Consider the following 23,663-nt stretch of genomic DNA (forward strand, 5'->3'; position numbering starts at 1 on the left):
TTTATAATAAAGTCAGCTCACAGGGACATATCACTCCATGTGAATCTCGTACGCCTTTGGTAAAAAATCTTTTTGTTTTCGAGAATAGTCCCTCAAAATCCCTCAAAATCTGATGTTCAAAAAATTGTTCTAAAAAATTGTGTACGCTGTTTGGAGAGAGTGACACACCCCATCAGTCAACTCTACGCAATTCGAAATCGCTGGAGATCGCAAACACATTCTAATTACAAAATGTTCGACTTATGCATTTTTTCCAAAGAATCGTATTTAAATTTCAGCTATTACAAAGCAACTTCAGCTGTAAAACTATTGGTTTTATGAAAGTTCTAAAATAAGCTTTGTGGTCACGTAGTTTATTCAACCTTTAGAAACACTGAATCAAACAGTTCTGTTCTTCAACTGGACCCACTTCTTGATAGCAGATTAGTTCTGTCAAATGTATTTCTCGCACGAAATTAGCGTAAGAGATGTAGACGACCTGGTGCATGGTACTTCGCAGTTTCAGAGACGGGGCCACATTTGAAATTAAGCCTTCTAGAATGGCTAAAAATGCATCTCCCAGGCTAAAATTGTCTCTGTATTTGTCAGATTGTCTTCTGTGATGTTCCTGAAAATTCTCTTCTGGATCAACGGAAAAACTGAACTGCAGAACTTTTTAATTTCTTTGAATGTTTTTAAAAATTACACGAACGACAACACGAACGGCGGTCAAAATCCTAATTTTACCAACTAAAATCTCAATTTTACCGACTAAAACACAAATACCTATTCTTGGGGGGGGGGGTGTTACACCCCCACACCCTCTATGGGATCGGCCCTGGCTGAGTTTAATCTTTAATTTAGCAAAAAAATTGGGAAGGCTAAGGCCCCCTGACCACCCCAGTGGTGCGGGACCCGGTATATTAAGAGATTTCAAGGGACCAAATAATTTTGTTCGAATTAGTAAAAGTCAAAATTACATTAAATTACAAGTTCGAATAAGACAGAGTTGAATTTACATTCTACGATACATTTTGAATTTGAATTTACTATTCTACGATACATTTTGGTTTCTAAAAGTTTAAAAAACTATTTACAACAATAGTCTGAAATGTAAAAATTTGTTTGCCACTTTTTCAACGTAGCCAATTGATCTCTCGTGACGTAACGCGAATATAGTACGCATAAAGTCGTCTCTAGTATCCTTTGGTTTTTCTATACTGTCGTCTCGACTGTTGCATCTGAAACAAGGAAAAGATTTTACACTTTTATTTTCGTTAAATAATCATCGTTGATTGTAGTTTATAATATACTGCAATCATCTCTTCAAACTTTCATCCAAGACTCAACCTTCAATCGTTATATCAAAAGTTTAGAGTCTTAATTTTTGCAAGACCCTTCATCCACGCTTCATCGTCGTTTTCAAAAGCTTTATTCACCTTTCATTCTTTCTAAGTTCAATTTCAGGTTAAAAACAGGCAACCGAGAATATGGAGGCAGTCTTTGCTCAACAATTTTGGTTGTCATATCACCAATAGATCTTGCAACAGATATGTAAAACATGATCGGTAAAATTCATCGACTTCTGCACGGCAAAAATTCTGTGAATGTTACAGTGTTGTTTAAGAAGTAGTTTTGTGAAACATTGGCCTTAATATGATAAAATATGATATATAAATCGTATCTATAAGAACCGCAAACCCTTACAAGGCAACATAATTTGACACGTCGTTGGAGTCTCCTGTAATGCTTTCCTTAGTTTGTCCAAGACTTCCTTCTTTAGATTCGGCACTGAAAGTAATGCAAAATTCAATCATTTTAAAAGCTCTCAAAAGGAGTGGAAAATTTACTCTCTCGGAGTAAAGGAGAAGAAAATGACTAGTCATCTATTATACACAAAGCATTCTGTTAAAAAATACAGGGGAATTTTGTCTACCTGATTCCCAGTTTGGCCTACCCTGCAATTTATAACTGTTTTTCTATGTCAAAACAACTATTCAAGTAAACAGTGTTTTTCAATTTAAAAAACAACTTTGGTAGATAATGGAAAGACAAAAAAAGCTTTTGGTATCAAAAAATTTGTGCGAGGATGGCTCAGTTGTTAGAGGCGCCGACTACAGACCCAAGGGTCCAGAGTTCGAGTCCCTGGCATGACCAAACTTTCACCCAGTGTAAGGAGAGTCGCCAGTTCTCTGTAATTCTAGGCGTAGGGATCACAAGGTCGAGAAGAAGGACCCTATTGCGAAGGAGACAGAAAACCTCCATTCTGGTCCAGGGCTCCGGGACACATGGTGAGAAGGTCTTACCATATTTGGCATTTCCGGCATCTCTTCGCATTACGCCCTCCCGTCGCCAGTATTGATTAGAATTAGATGCACGAGGCATGGAGAGAGGTTCGCTCTCTTGAGTATAAATAATCAGTATAATCATATATATATATCTTCTTGTTAGAAAGCATGTGTCTCTCTGTGGTACACACCTATGTTCCGCCCAAGTCACAACATATGGCGCCCAACGTGGGGCAGGGGCAGTAGGTATACCATTTTTATTTTCGCAGAATGTCGTCCGAAGAAGACGAGGATCGAAGCCGCCTGGAAAGGTGGAAGGCCTTACGAAGAGGCAATCGCTCAGTAGTTACGAAGTTTTATAGAGAAGCTTTTGCTATTATCGATAGTGCTCAATCATCTCAAGAAAAAATCGCTCGCTTAAACTCGATAAAAGTTTCGTTAAACGAGAAACTTTTGTATCTCAGAGACTTGGACAGTAAGGTCTTGGACTCGTGCAATGTTGAGGAAATCGAAAACGAAGTCGAAGATTCCTCGGAATGGGAAGCAAAAATTCACGAAGCAGTTAGTCGTATCGAAGATTTCCAAAGGGAAAATCGCAGCTCATTCTCGCTACCCACCACTCAAAATGTCATGGCGGGCAGAAGTTTCGAAATACCGTCGCCAGCAAGGGTTGGCAGTGAAACACAGCACGAAGCAGTTCCACTCGGGGGGCCTACTCCAGCATCGCCATCTCGAAATTTGAACGGAAGTATTGCCTCAAGTAGTGCTCATGCGACTGTGAAGCTCCCAAAGATAAGTTTACCGAAGTTCAGTGGTGACATAACTCAATTTAATTCATTTTGGGAAAGTTTTGAATGCGCAGTGCAACGTAATCCTGGCTTATCAAGCATCAACAAGCTGAACTATCTATTCAGTCTGTTAGAGGGACCAGCATATCGAGCAGTACAGGGTTTGGCCTTACAAGAAGTAAATTACGAACACGCTATCGAAATTCTTAAATCGCGTTTCGGGAAGAAACACCAGATAATCAATGCGCACATGGAAAAATTACTGAAGCTCCAACACCATCTAAATGAAGGACTGGAAAATCTCAGAAAGATATACGACAATATCGCTGTTCACGTTCGCGGATTACAGTCACTGGGAATACCTTCGGAAAGTTATGGGAACCTTTTGATTCCAATCATCATGTCTCGCCTCCCACAGGAAATTACGATACAAATCGCAAGAAAGAGGACAGAAGACTGTTGGAACATTACAGAAATTCTTGATATCGTCGAAAGAGAAATTGAAGCGAGGGAGATCGCGAACAACATAGCGCAGTCGACTAGACGGCATGAAAGGAATCCTCCACAATCCAAGGTGCCATTATCATTACAAGGAACAACTCGATCCTTTATTGCATCAGGTGGAGTTAAATGCTACTATTGTCAAGGAGACCACTATTCCTACGAATGCGGCAATGTGACTAGTGTGAAAGACAGGAAAAGTATTCTCATGAAGGCAAGGAGATGCTTTAATTGCTTGAATTTAGGGCATTTGCTAAAAGACTGCAGAAGCCAAAGGGGATGTCTAAAGTGCAAGGGACGCCATCACCAATCTCTGTGCCAATCACACAACGAGAGGGCAGAAAATAAGCCACCGAAGAATGCAAAAATTCAAGACAGCTTTATCACGGCTACCGCTACGCAACAGGGATGTGTGCTCTTACAAACAGCTACAACGTATGCGTATGGAAAAAACAGGGACAAGAAGATCGAAGTTCAAGTTTTGTTTGACAATGGCAGTCAACGCTCATACATTCGAGAAGAACTAAAGGAGAAACTATTGCTGGACAGTGGCGAAGCTGACCAAGAACAGGTGGTCCTGCTCAAAGGGGGTCTGGGGGCTACGCCCCCAGAAAAATCGCGTGAAGCCACGCCCTAGAGACCCTCGGAAAAGGGGGAAACGCCCTTCTGGATATGTTGAAATCAAGATTGCAGTGAAACATTCTTCACTGCCACATTTTGGAAAAAAGGGGATGAAGGTTCGGATCCTTGTCAAAAGAGCATCACAAAAGTTCTTTCTAAAATAAGTAACATTTGAAAATGTTTTCATTGATTGAAAATTTTGAAATCATTGTCTAAAAAGAAATACAGATAGGCATATACAGTTGTAATACATACTGGAAACATAATGGATTCAAATTATTTAAAAAAAGTAAAAATATTTTGTCACAACATGGATATGTCTGATGCAAGGTAAATAGGGTCTTGAATCAATTTGTTTTGAATATCAAAGGAAACCCCTGACATTTTGCCAGTACAATACAATCTGAGTCACCGAGTACAAAAGCTCCCAGTAATTACCATTGTTTTCCTTTTCATCCTTTTCAAAGCGTCCTTTTCATCGGGACCTCTGAATTGTATGGTAGTTCCTGTTTAAGGCAGGAGGACGAACTGCTGAAATTAAATTTAAGCAAGCCCTTTTTCTGTCATGCACACTTCATCTCCCCTCGATCTCGACTTTCCTGGTACAAAAAAACGAAGATTCTCTCTCGGCAGCGGCTGCTAAATTTTTCTACTGTTTATAATAGGCCATCGAATATGACTTCCTTTGCTCTCTGCAGTCTGAGAGAAAACTATTAAATGTCAGGTTTCTCGCGATGTCTGTGATATTCTTGACCTATAACAGTAAATAGGACCAACAGAACGACTCTAAACAATTTTATTTCAATAAGTACCACTCGTCTTGAAACGATTGATTCTTGTATAAATCAAGTGACGACGGCCGAAGCTTCTAGCAGCAAAACTTCTTCAACAGCAGAATCATGACGGTTACAGTTAGTTTTATCCATGATTTCAAAATAGTTAAGCCTGACTATGGCCTGAGTGAAAATTCTTTGTGACCTGTGACCACGGTGCAGAAAATCAACAAATTATACCGAAACATAGGGCTCCAAAGTCTAGGTCCTGCCTTCATGAAAGAGCAGGACCTGAGGTCCTGCCATTTCTGAAGGGCAGGAGTGCCATTGTTTTCTTCTATTGTGAGGCAGGACCAAAAACAGGGCTACAAGGCGTTTGCCCATTGTTGGGCAGGACCAAACATAGGGTTTAGTCCTGCCTACGAGTATTGGGCAGGACTGACCACAGGGCTAAATTTTTGACGATATCAATTTACGAACGGGATACTCGAAATTCCATTTCAGTCACCCTGTGTCTCAAAATTGAAAAAGGGCACAGCCACGAAGTATAAGTGTAGAATAAGACAAGAAATGCCTTTGAATCAGGCATATAATGATTTCATAAAATGAATAAATTTTTAATATTTTAAAAATTGTTATCTTTGGAAATTTGTGGTCCTGCCCGGCAGGACAAGCAGGACCTTTGGCTTCGCCACTGTTGCTGGACACTGTTAGCAAAGAAAATTTGAAATTGAACACGTTTGGTTCAGATAAGTTTAAACCTTTTGAATGCAGTAAAGTAAAGTTGTATTTAGAAACCGAAGATAACGAGAGTGTAGAAATTACAGCGCTTACTAACCCCGTTATTTGTTCACCCTTAGGTGCAAAGTTAGATATCGTAGATTTTTCGCATTTGCATGGTTTAAGGCTCGCAGATCGCAAATTAGGACGTTCTAATCGCATAGATATTCTCATTGGCGCTGACAGTTATTTTGATTTTGTATTGGGAGATGTCTTGAAGGGAGGATCGGGTCCCACTGCAATAAGCAGTAAATTGGGTTGGTTGCTATCAGGACAAATCCCAGGCGAAAGTGAGTTTGTCATCTAATGTTGTTTCTCATCTTACCTTAGAAATGCGATCAAGTTCTCTATTCGTAGCTCAGAATGAGGAAACTAATGAAAACCCTGCAAAAACCGAGGAATTGAAGGAAGCTCTAGCAACGTTTTGGAAACACGAAGCTGGGGGCTTATCACAAAATGACGGTGAATCAGAGAATTCAAGCAAAAAGGTCTTGGATATCGAGTTTACTGGTGAAAGGTATTCGGTAAGCCTTCCTTGGAAGGAAAACTATGATTCTCCATTACCATCTGATTATAAAATGTGTTTAGGTAGACTCGAGTCAGTTTACACACGATTGAAGGGTAAACCAGAATTGCTCAAGGAATATGATTCTATTATTAAGGAGCAGTTAACTAATGATATCATTGAAATTGTGCCAAACAGTTAAGACATGAAAACAGTCATTTCATTGGCCATCATTGTGTCCTTCATGACGATAAAGTTACCACGATTCGTGATGGTCCACGAAGGTGAGAGTCAGGGTTGCCACTGTATGAAAGCCAGATATACCTACAGCGCATGCGTTTTCTCCCTACTTTCTCCCTACGCATTTTTCCTCAATTATCAAATCAAATTATCAAATTATCAATTACAAATCCCTACAAGTTCGAAATTATACCCACGAAAACAACCCACACAATGACAAAAAAACTCAATTCGCTTTGTAACCTGTCTATTTTAATGAAGCTGGTATAACTTTAGAACGATATAATATAATAATATGATGCAAGTAGCAGTTAAAAAAATATAAACCAAAGAAAAGGCAAGGGAAATTTGCTTCAGGTAAATAGTCAGTCAAACTGTTCAATGTTCTCAACGTCTTCCCGGTCATTATTATTGTATCTTTCCATATATGATCCTCTGGCACTGGAATAGAGAGACGATAGCCTAGCACTAACTTCCAAACATCCAGGGAACCCTTCACCAACTCGGATTACGGCCTCAATCGTGCGGACTGCCAATCTGTTTCTCAATTTTGTATTGTTACAATTTATTTTAGAGAATGTGTTGGATCAACCTTGAACGCGAGATGCATACCAGGGACAGGGAGAATTTCATTGAGTTCAATGTTTCTTGTGCAAATAAAAATTTACCCAAAGAAAATTCTTTAATCTTGATTATACCTACAATTTTAGCGATTTATACCTACATTTTGCATTTTATCCCGTAGGTTTATCCCTACAACCTACAAAAGGCAAAAAATCCCTACTGTAGGTAGAAATCCCTACGAGTGGCAACCCTGGTGAGAGTTGTCTTTGACGGAAGCGCCTGTTCTAATGAAAATTCTCTTTCTTTGAACGATAGGTTGGAAGTAGGTGAGAATTTTATACCACCTTTGTTCGAAACTTTAATTCGCTTCCGAGTACATGCTGTTGCCTTAACTGCAGACATAGAAAAGGCGTTTCTTCAAATAGAAGTTAAGGATTCCGACCGAGACGCCCTTAGGTTTTTATGGTATGATGACGTCAATTCAGAGTCTCCAAATGTTGTTCAATTCAGAATAAAACGCCTTCCGTTCGGTTTAACTTGCTCTCCCGGCATTTTAGGTGCCACGATTCGCTATCATGTCAATTTATTTGCAGATCAACATCCTAAATCGACTAAGGTGTTAAATCGCTTGTATTGTGATGATTTGTCATGCGGGGCGGCTTCTTTTGACGAAGCTTTTGAAATTTATCAAAATTGTCAAGCCATAATGGAGAAGGGTGGTTTCAATCTTCGGAAATGGAACTCTAATAAGACAGCTCTATTAGATAAGATAAATCCAGCTGATAAATCTCTCTGTGATAGTACCCCCTCTAACATCTCTCTACAGGCTCAAGAAGATGATCAATCCTATAGTAAATATAAAGTCGGTATGCCCTCAAACAGCAACAAAATTTTAGGCATAAACTGGGATACAGACAGCGATCTATTGATAATTCGTATTGGCAGTGTCGCTATTTTCGCAAAATCTTTACCGCCCACTAAAAGGTCCGTTCTCAAAATTGCAGCGAAAATCTTTGATCCATTTGGATGTTACAGCTTGTTCGTTATTAACATGAAACTTCTATTTCAGGAATTATGTGAGGCTAAATTACCTTGGGATGAGGAACTGCAGGGTTCTTATAAGACTAAATTCGATTCGCTTCTTAAGCAGCTAAATGAAGTACCTAATGTAAAACTACCTCGTTTTGTTTTTCAAGAGGGAAAAACGGTTGAGAAAATTGAAATTCACGCCTTCTCTGATGCCAGTGAGAAAGCATACGCTTGCGTTGTCTATCTTCGCATTATGTACACCTCGGGGGAAGTAGATGTAAAATTCATTGCGTCAAAGGCCAAGGTAGCACCTTTGAAAAGGCAGACAATACCTAGGTTAGAACTTCTAGGAGCTTGCTGAATGTCTCAGTTAGTAGAAACGATAAGAACCACACTAGAGGATGAGTTAGGTCACTCACGTATTCAATCATTTTATTGGGTAGACTCGGTTGCGGTTCTTTGCTGGATAAAAAACGATCGAGCTTGGAAGCCTTATGTCCATAATAGAGTAAGAAAAATTATTCAGGTCTCGCAAAGGGAAGAATGGCATTATTGTCCAGGTTCACTAAATCCTGCCGACCTACCCTCTAGGGGTAAAAATCTAAGTAAGGTATCCAGTGCTAACTTATGGTTAAAGGGCCCGCCGTTTTTACATCTTCCTCCCCAGGAATGGCCCGCACAAGCATTTACCAAGTCCTCCTCTTCTGCCGCTGCGGAGGAGAGAGGGTCAAAACAATCAGAAGTCACTCACGTAAATTTAAGTACTGAGGGCCAACAAACGTCAAGTGTTCTCAATATAATAGACATAAACAGGTTTAGCAGTAAAGGTAGGCTGTTGCGTTCTCTAGCTTGGGTGCATAGATTTTTGAACAATTTACGATCGTCCGTTCGCAAGGAAAATTTGGTACTAGATCAATGGGTTACAGCAGATGAGATCAGTCAAGCAGAAATTGTATTAATAAAGGGAATTCAACAGCAGTCGTTTAACTCGGAGATAGAATTTGTTATAGGAAAATCGAAAAGTAAGCAGGTACCACCCCTGGTAAACCAATTTAATTTGTTCACTGATGAACAAGGATTATTGAGGTGTAAGTCAAGACTTCTGCATGCAAGCGTTGTCAATGAAAGTAAAACGCCAATATTGTTACCGTCGAAAAGTTATTATTCGGAACTTGTCATTGCTGAGGCACACAGTAAGGTGTTCCACGATGGAATATCAGAAACGTTAAACTGCGCTCGTCAGAAATACTGGATACTCAGGGGTCGAGAAATGGCAAAAAAGCATATTAGGAGATGTGGCAAGTGTAAGTGGTTTGAAGGGCCAACTTTTAAATTTAATGTCACCCCCGACTTGCCAAAAATACGGGTAGATGATTCACCCCCGTTTAGCAATGTGGGAGTAGATTTTGCCGGCCCTTTGATGAATAAGGGTATTTATACTAAAGGGAAAACAGATAATAAGAGCTATGTTTGTTTGTTTACGTGTGCTGCAACTCGTGCAGTCCATTTAGAGCTCGTGGAAGCCCTAGATGTCGACTCGTTCATTCGCTCCTTCCGCAGATTCACTGCTCGCAGAGGTTTACCAACAAGGATCATATCCGATAATGCTAAGACATTCAAAACAATGTCCAAAGAAATTAAACAATTAATTCGAAGTCCTAAGTTGAGCAGCTACTTAGAAACCCGGGGAGTAAAATGGGATTTTATCCTAGATCGATCCCCCTGGCAGGGAGGAATGTGGGAGCGGTTGGTAAGAAGTGTTAAGCGCTGCTTGAAGAAGGTTATAGGGCGTGCTAGTTTATGTTTCCAGGAACTAAGCACGTTACTTACAGAAGTAGAAGCAGTTGTTAATGCTAGGCCTATAACATATCTACATGATGACAGTGAAGGTATTTCATACCCCCTTACTCCATCTCAGCTCATTAATGGACGCAATCTTTTGCAGGGTCCAAACGAGAGGTATTTTGAAATAGTGAATACGTACGCCGCTTTGTCAAAGCGCGCGAAATACCAACGCAAATTACTCGAACAATTTTCAGAACGTTGGCGAAAGGACTATCTGTTAAATCTCATGGAAGCCTATAAACCAAAACAGGTTCACGATAAACCATCAATTGCAGTAGGCGATATAGTAATATTAAAGAATGATTTCTGTAAAAGAGCATTTTGGAAATTATGCAGAGTTGTTGAGTTTTTTGTAGGTGCTGACGGAAATATTAGAGGAGCAAAGGTTCAAGTGGCATCAACTAATGGTAAGAAAATTCTTAACAGACCTTTGCAACATTTGATTCCATTAGAGGTTAACGCGAATACACAAAGTATAGGTACTGTAGAGGCGCCGCATGCGCAAGCAGACCCTACTAACGAGCCGCTAACAAGTAATGCTAAGGGTAGACCTAAGAGAAATGCTGCTATAATAGGTGAATTAATTCGTAGAGACACAAACGTACATTAGCTCAAGCTACATTTATCAAAGTATCATTGTTATGTTGTTTTTTGAATCTTCTCATAGTTAATGATTAGAACTCATTCGTATAATCGTGTAGTAATGGTTGATCGCTAGACGATCAACGGGGGGAGTGTATTGCGAAGGAGACAGAAAACCTCCATTCTGGTCCAGGGCTCCGGGACACATGGTGAGAAGGTCTTACCATATTTGGCATTTCCGGCATCTCTTCGCATTACGCCCTCCCGTCGCCAGTATTGATTAGAATTAGATGCACGAGGCATGGAGAGAGGTTCGCTCTCTTGAGTATAAATAATCAGTATAATCATATATATATATCTTCTTGTTAGAAAGCATGTGTCTCTCTGTGGTACACACCTATGTTCCGCCCAAGTCACAACAGACCCAGAACACTGCTCGATAAGGATAAGCTTCTCAATTTCCTAAAAACTACCTTCGGATGCTAGGTAGAAACAAATACAAATACAAAAAATTCAAAACAAATTTAATATTGCAAAGGAAATCTGAAAAATAGCATACTGAAGTACTCTTCGTTCGACACTGCTCACGCTGGATAATGACACGAGGAAAACATAAATTTTTATCCAGATGCGGATCGAAAGTAGCATGAGATTAAGAATGGCCCGTTTAATTGGTTCGTTGCTTTTGACTTGATCTAGTTTTCGATCCACTTCTCGATAGAATGTTTCCCTTGTGTTACCTCCCGATATTCATACTCTGTGGAGTGTCGGACAAAAAAAATTTTCGTACGCTTTTTCTTCTTTTCTGTGCCATTATCAAGTTATGAAATGGACGATTTTTTAAACGAAGGCTTTAGCTTGTGTTATAAATATGTACGTATTAGAAAAGTTTGCATAGGTTATTAGAAAAAAGGTTAAAAATTACGAAAAAAGGAAAGCCGTAGCCTTCATTAAAAATTGAACCAAGAATAATTTCAAAATAATCTCTTTATATTTGTCTCCACCAGTCAATTGGCTGATGACGTCAATAGTATAATTTAAGATAAGGTTAAATTGAAGTTAACATAGTTGCAGTAAAAAAAATCGCGCTTTCGAATTTATTGAGAGTAAAGCATACCAGATTCATGATTGTTCAACCAATCTTTTAACAGCACATAGCATGCTTCGACTGATCTCCCAGCGTGGTCTTTTTGCACATTTGCAATATGACAATCAGCGATGCCGAGGTGCCTTAACAAATAAGAAAATAACACCGATGTCAATGAAGCCACGTCATCTACAGCACCATCAAACGTTTGTCAACCTTAATTTCCCTATAGCTGCAACACCACATCGGTGCAACTGCCACCAAGCCAATTTTTCCCAGGCTATCATTTTGGAATATAAAGTTTCTAGATAATTACTGTTGTTCTGGCTTATATCATTTATGTCTATACCCGCAGTCAGTGGCGGTTTTAGGCGGGTCCAAGGGGGCCATGGTCTCAGGCCCCGCGCTTATGGTAGCCAAAAGGGGCCCCTCACCTAAGAAAAAAATAGAAAACTGTAAAGAACAAAAGCCCCGCATATGTTTTCGGCCCTGGGCCCTGCAGTCGCTTAAAATGGCTGCTGCCCACAGTCCAGAAAACATGACGGTCATTACGGTCAGCTACCACGAGGAAGGCTCTTACAAACCAAAACAGCTTAAATGCCACACTTTAGTGCCGCCTAGTTTTCGTTGTTTTTCTGAGGAAGTATTCCTATCTTGAGGGTATGGCCACTTTTCTCAACTCTTTAGGTACCAAAACCAAATTATAGTAGTTTGAAAGGGAAATAGCCGGTGCTTATTTGGTCATATCTCTGGCAACGTGTAATATTTTTGTCATGTTTTTCAAGTTAATTGTTTAAAATTCAAAAACTCTTAAAATATTCTCTAATGACGTCAGGTGACGTCATACTCTTGTTATGATGGATTCAACTGTCCTTTCAAATATAGATTGATGATATCATTCTGTTGATCTGTGTGACTGATAAGTTGGTTGGTTGATTTTTTTGGTATATACAATAAATGATTCAACATTTGGCGCTGTTTGTATACCGAAAGGCCGCCGGTTCACACAAAAAACTTGAAAAACTTGAATTTTATTTTAATTTTTAATGATTTCAAATATAGATTAATTTATACTGCTGTATTTTCATTCACAGGTTAGCGTAGTGGGAAACATGTAGTCCCCGACTGGTTTTTCATTCAAAAAACTTCTTGTTTGACTTTAGGATGGTAGTCGGTAGAAATTAAAAAGATTTTCGCATACAACTCCTAGTCGCCTACAACCACTTTAAGTTCCATTCAGTTTGCAGCGGAATACATTTGCATTCGAAGTGCATAACTGCTTGAAAATGTCAAGAAATAAAAAAGTGACCTATCCATAGATCTTGTTATCGCCATGTGACCATCTTTATTAGCTTTATTGATTAACATTTTCATCAATTATCTTTGAGTCGATTCAACATTAAACCTATATGGTATTCAATTGAAAAATGAAGTGAAAATTTCAATTAATGTGAACTACCTTGCAAAAGTTTCGTAACATCCTGCAATATGCTCGCTGAGTTTGAGAAATGTTCGTCGCAGATATTCTCTCGGTTCAACATTCTTGAAGGACTGGTCATATATCACGTGGACGGCCTGGTGGCTTGTCATTGAGCAAAACCCAGAAGAGGTGGAGCCGAAACGAGAAGATCTATACTTCTCCTCGAGGTACTCTAGAAAATGTATTTTTCTCTTTAGACACATTGAAAAATATAGAATAAATTAGTAACAATATAGAGTACGATTCCAAGTAGAGTTGTTGTGTGTAAATATGATTTTTCAGCAAAAGTGTCTTCAATACAGGGTCTACCTTCAGTGCCTTCGCTAAGGAGGTGTGGGAGAGATGTCGTGACAAACCCTTGAAAAAAAATTTATTGTAAAAACGAGGGGTTTTGTACCATCTAGGTGTGTTTCGTCGGCACATTTGTCGGCAAATGGGTTCGGAGCAGGAACAACCCCCCCCCCCACCCAGAGTGAGTCTGGTACCCAGGGTCCCCCCCCCTTAAGCAGAAAGCTAGCGAAGCCATAGATACCTTACAGGGGAAAATCGTATTATTTTCCTGAACGCTTGTCTAATCCTCTCTTCTTTTTCCGCAAACGAATTCATATGGCACAGGTTCCCAGGCTACAGTATTCATGACAAAGTCTTACAAACTCACCTACTTTCTACAAATATTTTGCTCATATTGATTACATGCATACGTACAAACATAAATATATTTGTCACAGCAGGTCATGGTTAAGCTAAAAAGCTGACGAAGACCTGCAAATTAAAAGTTAAATGAAAAAATAATTTTTCCACAGATGTATTTAAAAACTTCTAAAAGCAAATGAAATTAGAAAATGTGTTTTGAAAGATATTTGTCATGTGATCCTTCATATGATATGTCATATGATCAAATCACTAAAAATCACTAAAATCACTAATCACGAAACATAATAGAATCAGGCTTTGCGATATACCTTGGCTGATTATGACTTTCAAGTCGATTTCTTTTTTTCCTTTCTGTACAATATCAACTAAACAGCGAAAACTAACCAAATCCTCAGATCGTCTATGGAACGTAAAGTCAGCTACTGGCAGGTTTCCAATGCACTCTGGGTCGAAAACTGAATCAAATGAACAGTCCTGTAAAACGAAGTAATATATCTCAACAAAAAGCTGAATTATATATATGAACAAGGCCCAACAATAGATTCTCTGGGGCCTGGGGCAAAAAAAGGCAGGATCCGTAATGACGTCTTTAAAATTGTAGTTGTTATTGCTGCCATTATATGTAAGAGCTTAATTATAACTTCTTAGGGCTCCTCTCAGCTCGGGGCCAGGGGCAATAGGGCCACTGCGTCCCTTCCCTACCGGTCTGATATGAACAAATCAAATTCAATTTTCAGATATCATTTTGGGTGACACCCTAACAGTAGGTACAGGAAACAAGACCCCTCCCTGTTTTTATGTTTTGAAACAATTTCCTCTATGTTGGATCCAGGCCCTACTGTTGTGTGATAACACATATTTCTTTCTTTAAATCGTCATGTAAATTTAATAAAACAAATATCACACTACCAGTTTTTTCCTCGCATCATTGTTCCTGTTCTTGAGTCCATCAGATAAAACACAAACCAGTTTTTGGAAAGAAAACTCTCAAGGACTTTTATATAATAGCAAGGGAGTTTTTAAAGGCGAAGTTGATTTGCCCGAAGACAATCCAACCCGAGAAATTAAAAAAGCCAGCGAAACCCAAACCTGCTCAGACAAAGGCCAGGCAATTTCTTTGGCCTCGCCCCCCAGAACGCCGGAAAACCCCTTTTTAAAAACCTAGAAATGAACAAAAAGAATTCCCAGTCAAGAGGAACTGCTACTACTTAGGATCCGTTAGATTAAACTCTCCAAAGTTGTGTTTGGGTAAACTTTCCAACATTTTTTCGAATATATCATTGTAAAAAAGGGGGGTGGGGCTCTAGCCCCTTCAAGCCCAATGGCTGTGCGGTGCCTTATTCAGTCACTAGCAATTTATTAAAGAATGGTAAATAAAATCTAAAAACCTGTTTTAAGTCCCCAAACTCTAAAGGCCAATCTTCATTAGGTTTTTTAACTATTATTTCGACATATGAATTGTCGGCATTTTGTACTTTCAGTGCCTTTCGACTAAGTGCTGCTTCTGTAAATTCTTCAGCTTCCTTTTTCATCAACTGTAAATAGAGGTAAAAGATTAAATCAAAAATTACGTCACGCGCTTCTTATAAGCTCAAACTATGTACACTTCTATTTGGGAAAATTTTACAGTAGGGTAAATGGACAGAATAGAGATTCTCTATTCTGTGGTAAGATGTATAGCATGAGCGAGCATGGGAGTTTCATACTGCCTATCCTAATCATTATTAATGGGCTGCATATCTATAAGGACTATAAGAAGGCCTCAATTGTCTCTACTAGGTTTAATATAGGCAAACATTCTGCATAATTATAATCAAATTATGTACAATGAGCCGATGGGCAAATCATTCAATGAACATCTCGCACATCTTCTTAGAAATCCTATTGTTTCATCTGAAAGTCCAGGAAATATATTTGTTTTCGTGAAAATCTCGTACGCTATTTGCAACAGTAAACTGCCCCTAGTTTGAGCAATAATAATTGAGCATCTGTTAAAAAAATGTTAAAAGGAAGGGTTTTGTTGAATACAGGGTTGGCACTCCAAGCAAACGTTCAAGGTGACGGTGTTTATATAATTAGATTCATAGAAAAAGAAAAGAAGGACAGCACGAGTCTAGAAGGGTTTTCGAAGTACACTCTTTTTTTATAAGAACCAGATAATTTTTGCCGAGCCTCCATGTTCTTAACTTTTCTATAATTTTAGGCTCAAATGTTCTTAAAATCGTTCTTATTTAAAGAGTGATTTTTTGCAAATATTTGAGACGTTACATACTGTTTTACTGATGTTATCCTGATCTAAGACGTTTTACTGGGTAACTTTTAAAAATAAAGCAATGACTGCTAGTGTTTATGGACAAACTTGCATAGTTTTGCTCTATTGACGTGACATAAATTTCAAAATTCGAATTGTTTTTTTTTTAATTTCTCCACTGAAGCTGAGCATGTTCTAGCCTTAATCTTATTTTTTGGACAAATCGAGCATCAGTGTTCTTATAAAAAAAGAGTGTATGCATTCTGTATAATAAAATTGATGCCCAAAAGTTGTCATACTAATTTTCTTAACAGTCTTGCTCACCAAGTAAGAAGGCAAAAGAGGAGAAGGTTGAGTTTAAAAGAAGGGAGTTGTCAAAATGGCCATACCGTCTCGCCCTCAGGTGTCTGCTCCCAAAAAACGATTTTTAGCCCAAGGCAGTTACCAAGAAGACCATGTGTTTTAAAAAATGCACTTGCATTCATCCATTTACATTTCGGCTTCTTCCTCATAATCCTGCCACCAGTAAAGTGAAGATAGAATGCATGAAGCTTCTCTTTCTGAAAACAAAATGAGACACTGGGCTTGCATGTTTTGGCAGTCGATTTTGCTTGTCGGCGACTTATGCATTTTGTAGCAGATACCCACACAGCGTCTTGAGATAATACATCTTCCTCTGTAAATTCGAAGGTGGCGTTCTCCAGCTCGTCGCCAGGTGGCCGCCGGATGATGACCTCAATAGGCTTTAAAAATCGTGAGCCTTTTGGGCCTAACTCAACCAATGGCAGATCTGTAGTACAGCCAGATTTCTGTAAATCCTTCCAGTCGTTTGGGCGGCAAATATGAACACTGACATTTATCATCTTGATTTGTCCTTCAGGGATTGCACCTTTAGGTACTCGGATTGAAACCGAGGTTCCTTCAATATCAAGGTACCCTCCTGTTGATTCGAAGAACTTAGATCTTTGTAAAGTGATCCTGGGTTCATCGTAGCTTTCGCTGTCGATCGAAGATCCAATTCTACAAAAATTAGCAAATGATAGAACGGAAAAAAGGCTAAAGCAAAGGAATAAACAAATAATAGAAAATCTAAAACAGATATAAATTTGAGCAAAGAAGGAAAAGAGTAGTTTTTCGGCAATTGACTGTTTTAGATGTGCAATCATTTAATATGCCTGTCAAATTATACGGCTAAAATACCAAAACGGTTTTCTAAGACATTACCTCGAAACGAGTGTATGTAAATCACAAACGTTACTCCGTGCTGCAGGATTTCTATAGGTGTGGTCGAAAAATAGTGGTCAGAGAGAGTGGGGGTACTACAGAATTTACCCCTTGAATTCATTGAAGAGAACACAATACATACCTCGTCGAAAGGCCGCTGATGTCCATGTCACTGAAAGCCTCTGATGTTGATTCAGGGTCAAATAACAGTGCTGCCTCAATTGGGTTATCGTCAACTTCATTCCTATCAATGTTCAAACCAATAGATGGGCCATCAAATGGGTCATCGATGTCTAAATCATTAGGACCAATAGCATCATTTATTGAAGATTCTTCATTCGAAAGCAGATAAGAAAGATGTCTTTGGCTGGGGAAGTCTTGGCAAGAGGGATTAAAATGAAAGGTCTGATGAATAACTAGAGACTCATCTGTTAAAGAATTTTTAGATCCGAAAATATTTCTAACGTTCAATTTCTCGTCTTCTGGCTCTGGTGTTCCGAGATTTACTTTGATTGATGGGTCTCTGCCAGTAGTGAAAGTATCAGAGCATTCCCATGATATTATAGTTGACGTTGTTCTTTGAGTGCCTATAAAAAAGCATAAACATTTGTTTCTATAAAATAACTCTGTACAATTGATGCCTCCACAGATTACTATCGTTTACAAAGGATCGAGCCAGCCCAGCAGAACCTTTTTGGTTTAAATTGCCCTTCCTCTCTCACTCTTATAAAATTGCTGTTTTCTCTTTTCTGCTAAAGAGCTTTAAAATTGCCCTGGCTCCGAAAGTTGTGTTGAAGTAAGAGAAAATTCAAGGTGCAATTTTCTTTAACACACATATATGATAAAAATTAATTTTTTACCGGTTTGTCATACAGTGCTCGAAAAGTATAGGCAGAGCTGTACACGCTTTGGTGTATAGAATAGGACTGCTATAAGTTGCACAGACGAGCTTCACGCTTGATGCCATCATGAGGCACTGCGTACACACATATATAATGCCTTCACACACATTTATATATAAGCATGTACAGCTGTGCCTATACATCATTGAGCACGGACAGTAATTTTCATATACATATCTATTTATAATTTTCTATTGTTCCAAGATATGGTTCAATCCTAAGGATGCGTTAAGCCTGGCTTAGCCATTCAGGACTCCACAACCCCAAAAAGACAACTCTAGGTTGCTCTTTTATAGCCGCTGGAATTGTTTCACACTGTCCCCTCTAAAAACGAAACCCTGAAATCAACGGTAGCCTTAGAAAAATATGTACCAAAATAAAATATTAAGTTCCTAGGCTTATCTCTATTACCTTATTACTTCCATTTTACAGTTCTTGTCATATTTACCTTGTAATTAAAGAAAACTTTTAATGGAATGCCTTGATTGGCTATTAATTAGCTCAAGTGGTTTCATTGGTTACTGTAACAAAAATAATTGATGATTGTGAAAATAATCACTATAATTAAAACTTACCATCTCCTATGATATCATACGACACTTCTTCCTCCTGCCTTGGGGAAATGTTTGTAACAGTAACAATGCCCTCCAATGCTACATTAGCATTCTTTGAAGTACAAAATTTTCTCCTCATTTTTAGAATTAGAGGGATAAAGCACACAACGAGAATCACACTGAAGAACAATACAATTGATGATATAGTCATAGAAATTCTGTCGTTTCCCAAAACCTTCCTCTCAGGAGCTAGAAAACAACAGAACATACTTTAGATAGAATGAAAATGCAAGAAAAAGCTTGGAAATATAGCAGCCAAGGACACCTAGCAAAGATGATATAAGGAGCGGATCCTCAGGGAGTTCTTCATGACGTGGCCAACCTGTACTGGGCAATCAGCCCCCCCCCCCAACTTCCCACCCCACCTCTTCAGAGCTGTGGCAGAAGTTTTACTGATGTTGTTTTACTTGTGGATTTTGGATTACCAAATTGAAAATTTGAGGCAATTTGAATATTTCATAAAACGCAAAAACGAGGTTTCCCGTGAGCGAAGCGAGCAGACAATTTTAAAGACTACATCCTTTTGATAAACTTAAAATATTTTTCAGATCATTTTTTACAATCATTTTCTTGCAATCGTTTAAGACGTTTTACTATTTTTAGGCCCAATTTTGTTACCTTAGATCAATTCCATTCTCAAAATTGAATTAATTTCTTTATTAGGCGCTCTAGATCTCGAGGTTCTCGGGCAATTTGCCCCCTCTCCCCCCTCTCAGCAGCCCTGCTTATTGAATTCAGAACATTACAAAAGAAAGAAGAAAAAAAAATTCAGTAAATAAATGCAAATCGAACTCACTATATGTCATTGCCGAAGCCGAGGTCACAACTGCAAAGGGGGTCACTTCCTTAACGAGAAGGCCAGTATATTCAGTGAATGGCTGGTAATGTCCTCTGAAGGCGCATTTGGTGTCAGACACCGAAGTACATCGTTGCAATACAACGTGTTGGGGCGGGCAGTACGAGCATCTTTTGCAAGTTTGATTGATAGATTGCCCCGTGGAAAAAGTGCCCCATAGGCAGGGTGTGCAATGATGGTATGTCTTGAATAGATTCAGCGCTGCTTTATTCCACGAGGAATTCAAATCAGTCTGTGACATTCGGACACACTGCCAAGCTGCTCCATAGCCAGGCATACATACTGGACAAATAATTGCCCAACTTTTATTCGATTCACCGTTTAGATAAAACAACGAATAACTCGTAGAAGCGAATGAAATTTGCACGAAGCCCTAGGACAGAACCAATCAATGTAAGAAAAACATGGGTTAAAGGACACTATCATGGATGAAAATACGTATTGGATGAACATCATCGAAGCAACAAAACTTCAACACATATATAGGGTCAGAATTTGCGATGCGAATCGAAAAACTACTTGTTATCTTGAATAAATGTATTACAGTTGCATGCACTGAGAAGTGATATCTGCATCAACAACTCTAGCAGTCATGCAGGTCATAATTTAGGATTTTTTAGTAGTAATCATTTTCAAAATATGTTATGCCAATTGAAGCAAGCAGTGGTGTGGCTAGACAATTTAGCTTGGGGGGCGTTCAGAAAAAAATGACCAACTTAACTTTTTTGACCAACTATTTCTCCATAGAAAATTTATTAACAATGAAAAGAAAGTAGAAGAAAAAAAATGGTATGAAATTATAAGGAAATTACGTTTTACGAAGAAATTAAGTGAAATTAAGAAAATAAGTTAACTATTTAATTAATGCTAAAAATCCCGCTTCATGACCAATTTTCTTGCAGTTTACAGACATTTGGGAGCTTGACGCCCCCCACGCCCCCAAGGCCCCCTATCGGCACATCCCTGGAAGCAAGCACAGAATGAAATAAACCGATGCTTGAACGAAAATTGATTTTTACCAATAGGTTTTGGCGAAAAAAGCTTGCCAGTATCAGTGACAAGGCACTTGTTGCAGGAATGGGAAAATGTTTTGAAAGCTGCAGTTATAACCATGTTTTGAAAGTTGCATTTATAACAAGGGGCGTCGCCAAAGAGGGTATAGGGTGCGGTACCCCCTAACGCTTTGTCCGTCAGCACATTAAGGACTTTTGCCGGGCAAAAGAAGCAATCTTTGTACTCAGCCTGTAATGTTTTTGCGACAATTGTAAAGAATTAACATTTCTGTAGTAGTTGAACTTTCAAAGTTTGGCACTAAAGTGCGAACTTTGAAACTGAAACGCATAAAAACATCATATAAGAGTATTCAATTTTTTGACCACCCTTAAAGAGTGAGACACGCCCTTTTTTGTTTGCAAAAAAAATTCTTTACCCCTCTAAAAATTTCTTTCGGTTTCGCCCCAAATTTACCTGATTAAAAAATTATTGCCTGAAAATTTTTAGCTGCTGTCACAAACCTCTGCAATACATTTTGTCAATATAACTCTGTATGTTAATAACGGACTTTCCTAATAGTTTTGTCAAATCTCTATATCGGGACGGGCAAAGGATATAGTTACTACCTGAGACGGCACCATGGTTGCCACCGAAGGAGAAGGAAATTTTCTAATTTTGATGCTTCCAGTTCACTGGAAAATGATTTCTTTTAAGCAAATTTCACTAAAGGAATCCTTCTAATCATATTGAAAATTATTATTTTTTTAGTAAAATTTTTTTACAGCAGATAAAAGCAACAATTTCGCCGTGGTCTTGAAAAATACCAGGTTGTCAGTTACTTCTAAATTTAGATCCCTCTCTCCATCTTACCATGCCTTTTGAATGGAGCTCATAGTGAATTACAGTTGATGCTTCTACTGAGAAAATTTAGGAGAAATAGAGACAAGGCACAATTTTACCTAAAGAGGGCCTGGATTTTTAGATTTATTGCCAACGAGCAATCTTCAAATCTTCAAATCATTAGTTTGTTTACCTTCAATCATATCAAGGAATATCATATTTAACCAACGGAGCAACTGCCTTTGCTTGATTCTTTATTGATTTCATGACAAGAAGGTCTCTGAAATACCTAAAGCGTTTCTTCCACCGAGCGGATTTTACCTTAAATTTCCTATTGAGATACTATTGGGGGTGTGACACCCCCCATACCCTCCCGGTCGCGACGCCCCTGACAATTTTATTAGAGCAAATTAGGAACCAGAATTTAGCCATAAACCAACTAAGCCAAAGCAATAAAAGGTATTGTTTAGGGGATCTTAGTCGAGAGGGGGGCATTTGTTAGAAACTTTGGCCTCTTGAGGGGGCACCTATTCGAGGGTGGCAACCCCTGATAATCAGTGTGTATTCGGCATAAAACAGTTTAAGTAACGTTCAAGGAACAGCCTCGAACCAACATCAATAATTTGCTTTTTATATCCAAAGTAGGAAGTTTAACAGATTCATTAACGAAAAGTCGTCACCAAACGGAAACCCTAAGAGCAGATAAACAAGAGTGGCTTGATAAAATATTTCTTTATGATTGATTCTTCAAAATATCAACATTCAAGAAGGTGGCCTGTGCAAACTTTGTTCTCGATTTATCACTCCTGCACAAATTGGTGATCATCGCACATTAAATAAGGGCTACATTATAAACATTTACTCACAATTTGCATAGATAGCAGAATCAAATGATAGCACTTCATCTTTAGGCTTTCAAATGAGCGAATCCCTCCTCGTCGTTCTCTCGAGCAGCTATGAAATGAAATGCCAGCTACGACAAGGAACCTGGTTTCGAAACGGAAAAGGGGAATTCCCAGAACGAAGGTTAATTGTGAACAAAGCACTGCTTTCAACATTCCACTTCCTTTCATTTTAGAGTAAGCTAACAATGGGCCATTTTGTAACAATAAGCGTTACGTAAGCATCCCATAATGTATTCTTATTCTGAAATCATTTTGTCTATTGGATGGATTGTTCTCTATTTCTGTTGCTCAAAATCTTTTAATGTGTAGCTAATGACGGGCCATTCTCAAAGAAAACTTGAGAAACCCGAACCTCTTTTTATCTAAAAATAGTCCCCTGCCCGTTTAAACTACCTTCCCGGTCTATTTTAGTTCTCAGAGCATGAATCTAATCATTTCTTCACGCGAATACTTAGTAAAAAGTCTCGAAATTCTCTCCCCGAGGCTGACATGACGTCAGAATTTGTCGGCCCCTTTGAAAAAAAATGACGGTAGAGATTTTATTTTGACCCGGAGTCAAAATAAAATCTTCAACGATGGATCATTATCGCCAATTAAGCGGATTAAAAACGACAGATAGCATCAAACTTTTTTCAGCAATTTAGCCTTTTACACGATCGTTGTCGTTCATCGCGGTCCAATATCGAAAAAAAATTTAAGGAAAAACGATCGTGTAAACCCGCCTTTAGCCTTTACACGATCGTTGTCATTCATCGCGGTCCAATATCGAAAAAAAATTTAAGGAAAAACGATCGTGTAGACCCGCCTGTAGAGATTTTATTTTGACCCGGAGTCAAAATAAAAACTTCAACGATGGATCATTATCGCCAATTAAGTGGATTAAAAACGACAGATAGCATCAAACTTTTTTCAGCAATTTAGCCTTTTACACGATCGTTGTCATTCATCGCGGTCCAATATCGAAAAAAAATTAAGAAAAAACGATCGTGTAAACCCGTCTTAACCCGGCCTTTACGCGAGTTAACTATTGCTTTGCTGAAGTGCCAAAGTTGGATTTATCATTACGCATCGCTGTAAAAACGCGCTGCGCACGCGCTCGCATCAAATTACAGCAAAATTTGTCGGGAAAAATTCTTTTAAACGCTTGAGAATGTTCTTGTGCGGCAAAGCCAGTTGATTTTTCATCAACAATCTCAGCAACGGCTTCATAAATAATTACTAATGGTAGTCACACAATAATTCGAGCAAAAACTTGTAAGAGAGAGTTTCGTAGCTGCATGCAACGTGTCTCGTTAATGTCTCCTTTGTTTTCTAACGCGCGCTATAACTCTGTCTAGAAATTTCGCTTACTTTCTGTAAAGA

General features: G+C 38.7%; 2 protein-coding genes across 2 annotated transcripts; one reads left to right on the plus strand and one right to left on the minus strand.

Moving 5' to 3' along the window:
- Positions 1 to 938: 938 nt before the first annotated feature.
- LOC135695589 (uncharacterized) lies at positions 939 to 23,030 on the minus strand. Its single transcript, XM_065214719.2, has 11 exons — positions 22,263 to 23,030; positions 19,504 to 19,936; positions 18,669 to 18,896; positions 17,334 to 17,778; positions 16,357 to 16,987; positions 15,105 to 15,251; positions 14,025 to 14,190; positions 13,042 to 13,234; positions 11,613 to 11,725; positions 1,687 to 1,770; positions 939 to 1,220 (listed from the first exon to the last, which is right to left on the minus strand). The coding sequence occupies exons 1-11, from the start codon at positions 22,467 to 22,469 to the stop codon at positions 1,195 to 1,197; spliced, it is 2,673 nt and encodes an 890-aa protein (XP_065070791.2). The 5' UTR covers positions 22,470 to 23,030; the 3' UTR covers positions 939 to 1,194.
- LOC148960577 (uncharacterized) lies at positions 2,222 to 6,037 on the plus strand. Its single transcript, XM_089110320.1, has 2 exons — positions 2,222 to 4,181; positions 5,591 to 6,037. Exons 1-2 carry the CDS (start codon positions 2,538 to 2,540, stop codon positions 6,035 to 6,037), a joined length of 2,091 nt encoding a protein of 696 aa, XP_088966446.1. The 5' UTR covers positions 2,222 to 2,537.
- Positions 23,031 to 23,663: the final 633 nt, after the last annotated feature.

The sequence above is a fragment of the Rhopilema esculentum genome, chromosome 2, assembly GCF_057945365.1.
Source record: "Rhopilema esculentum isolate cy_ngs chromosome 2, ASM5794536v1, whole genome shotgun sequence".
In the NCBI taxonomy this organism is placed as follows: domain Eukaryota; kingdom Metazoa; phylum Cnidaria; class Scyphozoa; order Rhizostomeae; family Rhizostomatidae; genus Rhopilema; species Rhopilema esculentum.